This window comes from Brachyhypopomus gauderio, chromosome 10 (genome assembly GCF_052324685.1).
Source record: "Brachyhypopomus gauderio isolate BG-103 chromosome 10, BGAUD_0.2, whole genome shotgun sequence".
NCBI lineage: Eukaryota > Metazoa > Chordata > Actinopteri > Gymnotiformes > Hypopomidae > Brachyhypopomus > Brachyhypopomus gauderio.
In genome coordinates, this window is record NC_135220.1 from 10097270 (window position 1) to 10106413 (window position 9144).

The window sequence follows — 9144 nt, forward strand, 5'->3', positions numbered from 1 at the left end:
TATCTGCTGGTAATATGTTTAAACTATTTGCAAATAAGTATATATGTACTCAAGAATACTGTGGTCAAAATCACTAAATCGCTATACTCAACATTCTTTATGAGAACTAACATTAAAAAGTCTTTCAGACACCAGTGAACATTTGAGAAATATCTGTAATTCTTTTCTACGGTCACTGCTGAATTATGAGAACCTTGTGTTCTATATCCCCGGTATATTACAAATAACAAGTAAAATGCACACAGCCATATTTTTATGTAATCAGTACCTACTGTATTTAGCACACTGATGACTATTTGTCATCAGACCAACCAACAAAAAAGAAAGGAAAAGAGAGAAAAAATAAGAAAAAAAAATCCATTTTCAGAGAGTATGTAGATGTTAGTGTCAGATTTGCCAGGTAAATGAAGCTTACATTAAAAATGCTCCCGGAACAAATTGAAGCTTGATGATGAGGGGTCAAATATTCTACACGTAAGAATACACTTCGCTGATACTCTAAACCACGGATAAAATATAGCATATATTATGGGGTTCACAGCAGAACTGATGTACAATAGCCAGCTAAACACAATCCAGAACAGTGTTACAGAGGAAAAACTTTCAGAAAACAGAGAACTTAGAAAAAAAGGTATCCAGCAACCAAGATAAAAACATACAACAATACCAAGTGTTTTTGCTGCTTTAGTTTCAGAGGTTATTGAAACTTTGACTGCGCGTCCCTGTGAGTGAACATTTGTCATAGATTTCACAGCTATAGCTTGACGTCTTGCCACAATAAAAATTACTGCATACAAGATTATTATAATAGAGCAAGGGCATAGAAATGAAATCACTAGGTCAACAATCACCCAGGAATATTTCATCACTATGACACACTCTCCATAGCAACTCATGGATAGCTGAGACTGAAGAAGATGATCATTAAAGTATAAAACAGTGATAACATAAAATAAACAAACAGACCAGCCTAAAATTATAATCAGTGATGTTTTACAAACTGTTATTTTAGTGGAATAAAGCAAAGGGTCATTAACAGCAATGTAACGATCAACTGCAATGCAAGTCATACTACAGAGAGAAGCTGATGTTGAGACAATATTGATCAGTGGAATAACAGCACATGCCATTTTCCCAAGATACCAACAGCTGTCTCTTAGTTGTATTATATTCACAGGCATAACAATCAGTCCCACGAGAAGATCAGCCACAGCCAGAGAGAGGATGAGCAGGTTGGTTGGAGTGTGGAGCTGCTTGAAGTGAGAGATGGAGGTGATCACAAGAAGGTTAAACAACACAGTGCATACAGAGATAAATGATAGGAGAATGAATAAGAATATATTCCCAGGGCCTGTTCGAACCTCCTTTCTGCATGAGTTGTTGTCAGGAAAGCAGTACTGAACTGTCAGGTCTTGCTGATGCTCTGTGATATTCATCTTAAGTAGATGCAGTTCTACCAGTTGGAGTAAATCACCTCCAGTTGTTCAGCTGGATTGTCAGATTTGCCTGTGCACGGTGTGTCTTTATATTGAAGTATGAATCCTCCCACTGACATATGAATGGCTAGTTTGTCTCCCAAATCACTTACTTGACATTGTCATTACACTAGCAGCCACTGGGGGTGGGAGAGATCATTTTAAATTGAAGTCATGTTTGGACCATATCAGAGTCCAAGAGAAGTACCTGTTCTTGTATCCAGGGCGGAGGTAAGACACATACAAAGGAAATGGGGATTTCTCGTTCTGCCAGGAATGGCGCCTATGTAAAGCTTTACAGTTTCCTCATCACCCCACGTCAGTCCCTCCAATGATAGCCGGCCACCTAGCAGTGAGGGGAGGGGCTTTTTCCATTTAAAGATGGACATAAATTTAACGGGAACACAGTTTTTTTTTGTTGTTGTTGACGATGGACACTGTTGTTTGTTTTGTTCGTTGTGCTCTTTGTCAAAGTCAAAGTCAAATTTATTTATATAGCACATTTCACAACACATGTTGTCACAAAGCAGCTTTGCAATTGTATCGGTCTAGGTCCCTAATGAGCAAGCCAAAGGTGACAGTGGCAAGGAAAAACTTTCCATGATGGTGGGGATTAGGAAGAAACCTCGGGAGGACCAAGACTCAAAAGGGAACCCATCCTTCATTCTTTATGTGTTTAGTTAGTGTCTGCCCTGTTTTGGGGAACAGGTTAGACAGTGTGCGCACATGCATTGTGCTTCACTTAGGTACAAGATTTAGTTTAGAAACACTAGGTTAGAGGGTGGGAGCCTGTATTTTTTTTGCTATGAGTACATAGCTACGTTAGTTTAAAAGAGAGTTTTCTTTTTTTGCTATTTTCTTTACAATAGTCTTACTGTTGAGCAAGCAAGCAAGCAAATTTATTTATAGAGCACATTTTAAAACCGTAACGGACCAAAATGCTGTACAACAAGGAAAACAAGTAGAATAAAATACATATAGACATATTAAAAAAAATAATAATAAGGTAAAAAATACAGGGTGAAAAGAAGAAGAATATAAAAGGATTACAAAAATTAACCAGCTTCAAAGGCCAGAGAAAAAAGGTAAGTTTTCAGGAGAGTTTTAAATTTCTCTAAATCTGTTAATGATCTAATTTGCAGAGGTAGTGTATTCCACAATCTAGGGGCAGCTATAGAAAAGGCACGGTCACCCTTATGCTTTAATCGTGACTGTGGGACAGTTAACAGAGATTTGTTTGAGGACCGAAGTGGTCTTTGTGCCTTGTAAGGAAGTAGCATATCCCTAACATACAGTGGTGCCATTCCATGTAGAGCCACATTTGGGAAAAGATTTTTCAGATCCTCGATAATTAGTGTTGCCACCTGTCCCGGTTTTCACGGGCTGGACCCAAAAATAACTATCTCAGACTTACTTTTGTTAAGTTGAAGGAAAAAAAATTTTACCCAGGGGGGACAGATACAATGAAAAAAGCACAGGACCCAGGATTGAGCCTTGTGGCAGGCCATAAGTAAATGTAGCATGTGTTGAGGTCCATTTACCCAATTGAACCGAGAAAGAGCAGTCATCCAAATAAGAAGAGAACCAGTCTAGAGCTCTCCCCTGTATAGCCTACCAGCAAAGATATTAAGGCATTTTAAAAGAATGTCGTGATCAACTGTGTTGAATGCTGCAGTAAGATCCAGCATCATTAAAATGACACAGTGACCAGAATCAAGAGAGAGTAGTAAATCGTTTGTTAATTTAAGTAATGCAGACTCTGTACTGTGATGGGCCCTGAAACCCGACTGGAATTTTCCAAGATGTTATTCGTATCTAAATGTGTTGACAGCTGGAGATATACAACCTTCTCTAAAACTTTAGATAGAAATGGTAATTTAAAAATGGGTCTGTAATTGCAACAGGAGGTAGGATCTAAGTTATGCTTTTTAATGAGGGGGTGAACTACACCATGTTTAAAACACAAAGGTACCTGTCCATTTATAAGACTGCAATTGATGATGTAAAGAACACTAGGGCCAACAATGTCCAAAGCACTCTTAAGAAGGCGTGGTGGAATCACATCCAGTGTGGAATTTGTTGGCTTCATATGATTTACAATGTCAGTTAAATAAGATAAAGACACAGAGTCAAACTGGGTCAGAGAAACAGCGCAAACTGTAGACTCAGTAGGCTCGCAACCTAATGTAGGGATGGCTGATCTGATAGATTAAGTTTTATTGAGAAAAAATGGCAGAAATTTCTCACAAGAATCTAGAGACTCTTCGACATGCTGGTTCTCATCTGGGCATAGTATCGTATTGATTGTGCTAAAAAGAATTTTGGGATTATGAGAGTGGCTAGAAATCAAATCAGAAAAGTATTTGGTTCTTGTCATTTTTACAGAAGACTGAAACTGAACCAATAGGTCCCTGAATATTTCGTAAGAGACCTGGAGTTTATCTTTCTTCCACTTACACTTTGCTTTTCTGCACTCCTGCCTAAGGGTGCATATATCAGAATTTAGCCAAGGTTGACTTTTGGCTTTAGATCTTTTAACTCTAAATGGAGCAATAGAGTACAAGATGTCTGAGCACGTAAAATTAAGATTAGTTATTAAACTTCTGGATTTGTACTAGACAAAAAAAGGTCTGAGTTCCTATAGAAAGATGATTCTTGAAAAGCGTCAGAAAACAATTTAACTGTGGCAGAATTTAAAGTGCGGGCACAATAACTACTAGGATATTGCTTAGGTGGAGGGGATAATAATACTCACTCAAACAGAACAGGTCTATGATCCGAGAGACAGATATCCTGAATTTCAACATTACACACTGAGAACCCTGAGGACAGCATCAAGTCAAGAACATGGCCTTGTTGATGAGTGGGATGTCTCACTGACTGAAAAAGGTTAAAATAATCTATCAGATTTTGAAATTCTGTGACTAACGGCTTTGATGGGCAGCAGAGATGAATATTAAAATCACCAAGAACCAGAAGACAGTCAGTAGTAGTAACAATGGAAGACAAAAATTCTGAGAATTCATGTAAAGGTTATTGTTAAATTTAGGAGGTTGGTACACAAGGGCACAGAGCAATGGAGTCAGTAATACCAGTTTAAACAACTGAACTTCAAAACTTGTAAACTTTTCTACAGTAATTAACCGGCAAGTAAATTGACTTTTGAAAAGGCATGCAAGACCTCCACCCCTTTGGCCCTCCCGAGGAGTATTAAATAATGAAAAATCCAATGGGGTCAGTTCAGAAAGGGGGATCAAGTCCCCAGGCGTGAGCCAGGTTTCAGTAATAAACAGAAAGTCCAGTTCATGTGATTTTATAAAATTATTTAAAATAAAAGTCTTATTTGTGATCGACCTGGCGTTGATGAGAGCCATCTTAAAAGAGGTTAGCTTTCCACTGTGTACCTGGGGCTGGAACTTCAGTGAACCAAGGTTATGATGAATAATTCCACCAGCGCGGACATGCACTCTCACTGGAAGCTGACGCGGGGGTAACAGGCAGGTAGGCACAAGCTGAAGAAGGTCAGAGTATTTATATTCCAAGGAGCGCCGCGAGATGAAACGGCCATCTCCAGGAACAAAGTCCAGGAACGTGCTGTCAAAGTCGGCGGAGCGTTGGAAAAATCTCTGTAGTCTCGTCAGGACCCCTCCTCGCTTACCACGTTTCCTACGACGCCTCCTTCCATGGATATCAGAGCAACACAGGCTATAAAACCCAGCAGTTAGAGGTGAGTAACGCCATGAGTTATAAGGACAGTTTATCCCAGAGTTCAGTTTACACACCTCCATAACGGTAGACCGAATTGTTAAGAGAGTCTCCCGATCATAAGAAATTATAGAAAGAGAGAGGGGGGTAATAACATATAAAATAAAAATAATAGTAAGGAAATTACGGCAAGCTGCCAAAAAACACACTGGCGCCATCTTGAGAAGACAGACAAGGACCCATAAATGAAACACAAAATAGCAGTCATGAAGTGTAAGGATAAGCACCTTGATGTAACACCAGTGGGATCATATGTCGACATATAAATATTGTGGAGGAAATATAGGGACCACTACAACACCTTAGCGTAGCTCTAACACATTTAGGCCCAGACACATTTTCCACCAGACTTCCACTGTAAGGGACATGACCAGGACAGCACATAAGCCCACAGGTCTTGCAGTCCAGTGCTGCACATTGAAGAGACTGCGCCATGCACCACGAGTAGCCTGCTCCTTGCAACGTTGCCTAAAGTACTGGACTGCCACCCTGGACTGTGCTGAGTGACACCCTTCTCTCTGTTGTTGCCGTTTGGCCTGAGTATTTCAGTTACATTCACCGTAGACAATAAAGCTTTTAGTTTACAGCCTCTGCCTCCTGCTGCCTCTATCCCCGCGTCACAGGGAGGTCCTATTTTTTTTCTAAAAAGATAGCATCAGACTTAAAGACAATGGTAAACCGAACAGGTTATATAATGGTGATTTCTCAGAAAAGGTGTTGATAAAAAAAACTAAGTGATATGATTGGTTACTTTTACTGTTTGGATGAGGATAAATGGGGACTACAAAGAGGAGCAGGCCAGTCAGTCCCGGGGCTGTTCCTTTGTTGTATACCCTACGTGGTTGCAATAAAGTTCTCAATTTTTTCACTTTTCACTTTTGTGCGTCCCAGTGTCATCATGACTGATGACCTTATTTGACATGCCAGGAATGTGTTCATGTGAGACTTTGGAGCGCGTCAAGGGCAAAGCTCTCCAGAGCCTGGGGCACACACAGACATGTAATATGAAACTACATACTCACAAAGGAGAAGCATAGCGATGCAATTCTAATGAGAACATAAGCACAGTATACATCTTAATACTATTTAGAACTGTATTTAATATTTTATCTAATGTATTTCATTGTTATACAGCACTTTGAATCAATAGCAATTGTGGAATTTACCTAAATAAATAACCTTTCATTAGAGTTGTACATCAAATTAATATTAATATAGCATCACTGACTATTAGAGAGTTCAGAGATGACAGGAAACTCTTCAGAAAGTAAATCACAAAACACTTAAGAAAGACTCTCTGCTGGTAATATGTTTCAACTATTTGCAAATAAGTGTAAGTACTCAAGAGCACTGGTCAAAATAGTTTAAGATAGCTGATATGATAGGCTTAGAAATTGTTGACAACAAATGTGGTCATTCTAATTTATACATGTAAGACATTTTAAAAGCTTTTCTAAAGTCAAAAATCAGTAACTATTCATAAAATAAATTTAGGAGCATCAACAAAGACATTGAATTGCATAATCACTAAATGTCTATACTCAACATTCTTTATGGTGTGAACTAACATTAAAAAGTCTCTCAGACACCTGTGAAGATTTGAGAACTATGTCTGATTCTTTTCTACGGTCACTGCAGAATTATGAGAATCTTGTATTCTATATCCCCAGTACATTACAAATAACAAGTAAAATGTACACAGCCATATTTTTATGTAATCAGTACCTACTGTGCTTAGTAGACTCAGACAATATATGGGTCATTCTACAGAAATGTCCACTTTTCTGTCCCCTGGACCTAACAGGGCAGTTGCATTTTAAAACCCCTCAAATTTAGGGATTTATTTACATTTTAAGACAAAACAACATGATATTTGAACAATTATATCACACAAAATATTAAAAAATACAATATTGCAAATAAATCTAATAATACATAATAAATGTATATGTCCCCTATATTCATGTCACTGGTGTTACCGTATGACAAAAGACTATTATTTTAATATACAAAGCCATGCTTATGACATCACAGGAAGTCTTTTTGTTTCCTCTCTGAAGATTAATGAAAAGACACATTGTAAATTCAAGGTCATTTTTCATTTTTTATACATTTTATCATCTCCCCTAAGATTTCCTTTGAAGCTTCAGTGCAAGTCACTGGTATGCCCTACTTTAATCTTTGGAAAATTAACATAGAATAATAAATATTGATTAATTTATACATAATTCAGTGAGTAGTTCATGACTGTCAACATGTGGTTTGATTCCCTGTGTCAGCTATTTTGTAAAATAGGTAACGGTACATGAAATCATCAAATACATGTACAAAAAAGGAAAAAAGCCATTTAGGTGTACCTTATGTATGTTCTTATAGCCAGTTAGTACAGTAATAATGTTGTATAATTTTAAATCCTAGAAAAATAAATTTATTTAGGAAAATTTTCATATGGGTAGAATGACCCATATAGGACTATTTGTCATCTGACCAACCAACAAAAATGGAAGGAAAGGAGAGAAGGAATAAGAAAAAACATTATATTTTCAGAGAGTATGTAGATATGTAGATGTTACATATCCCGGAACAAATTGAAGCTTGATGATGAGGAGTCAAATATTCTACATGTAAGAATACACTTAGCTGATGCTCTAAACCATGGATAAAATATAGCATATATTATGGGGTTCACAGTAGAACTGATGTATAGTAGCCAGCCAAACACAATCCACAGCACTGTTACAGAGGACAAGGCTTCAGAAAACAGAGAACTTAAAAAAAAAGGTATCCAGCAACCAAGATAAAAACATACAACAATACCAAGTGTTTTTGCTGCTTTAGTTTCAGAGGTTATTTAAACTTTGACTGCGCGTCCCTGTGAGTGAACATTTGTCATAGATTTCACAGCTATAGCTTGACGTCTTGCCACAATAAAAATTACTGTATATAATATCAATATAATAGAGCAAGGGCATAGAAATGAAATCACTAGGTCAACAATCACCCAGGAATATTTTATGACTATGAAACACTCTCCGAAGCAACTCATGGATATCTGAGACTGAAGAAGATGATCATTAAAGTAAAAAACAGTCATAACATAAAAGAAACAAAGAGACCAGCCCAATATTATAATCAGTGATGTTTTACAAACTGTTATTTTAGAGGAATAAAGCAAAGGGTCATTAACAGCAATGTACCGATCAACAGCAATGCAAGTCATACTACAGAGAGAGGCTGATGTTGAGACCACATTGATCAGTGGAGTAACAGCACATGCCATTTTTCCAAGATACCAACAGCTGTCTCTTAGTTGCATTATATTCAAAGGCATAGCAAAAAGTCCCACGAGAAGATCAGCCACAGCCAGAGAGAGGATGAGCAGGTTGGTTGGAGTGTGGAGCTGCTTGAAGTGAGAGATGGAGATGATTACCAGAAGGTTAAAAAACACAGTACACACAGAGATAAATGATAGTAGAATGAATAAGAATATATTCCCAGGGCCTGTTCGAACCTCCTTTCGGCATGATAAGTTGCTGTCAGGAAAGCAGTACTGAACTGTCAGGTCTTGCTGATGATCTGTGACATTCATCTTAAGTAGATGCAGTTCTACCAGTTGGAGTAAATCAGTTGTTCTGCTGGATTGTCAGATGTGCTTGTGCACAGTTTCTCTTTATATTGAAGTATGAATCCTCCCACTGACATATGAATGGCTAGTTTGTCCCCCAAATCACTTACTTGACATTGTCATTACACTAGCAGCCACTGGGGGGAGAGATCATTTCAAATTGTCATGTTTGGACCATATCAGAGACCAATAGAAGCAGTGGCGGACTTAGCAATTTGAGGGCTCAAGGCGAATTTAGCTAGGGGGTGTTACGACCCCACAATGTCATGGGTCTAGGTT

The 9144-nt window shown here is 38.0% G+C and overlaps 1 protein-coding gene and 1 pseudogene across 1 annotated transcript; both read right to left on the reverse strand.

Annotated features, from left to right (window-relative positions):
• Positions 1 to 416: 416 nt before the first annotated feature.
• Positions 417 to 1436, reverse strand: LOC143524888 (trace amine-associated receptor 13c-like). The gene has a single exon (XM_077018299.1). The coding sequence runs from the start codon at positions 1434 to 1436 to the stop codon at positions 417 to 419; it is 1020 nt and encodes a 339-aa protein (XP_076874414.1).
• Positions 1437 to 7809: 6373 nt separating this feature from the next.
• On the reverse strand, positions 7810 to 8829 carry LOC143526147 (trace amine-associated receptor 13c-like; annotated as a pseudogene).
• Between the last annotated feature and the right edge of the window lie 315 nt (positions 8830 to 9144).

What these genes read in the sequence shown, in the direction of transcription:
- LOC143524888 (XM_077018299.1), bottom strand. Translation starts at nt 1,436, where the DNA reads ATGAATATCACAGAGCATCAGCAAGACCTGACAGTTCAGTACTGCTTT.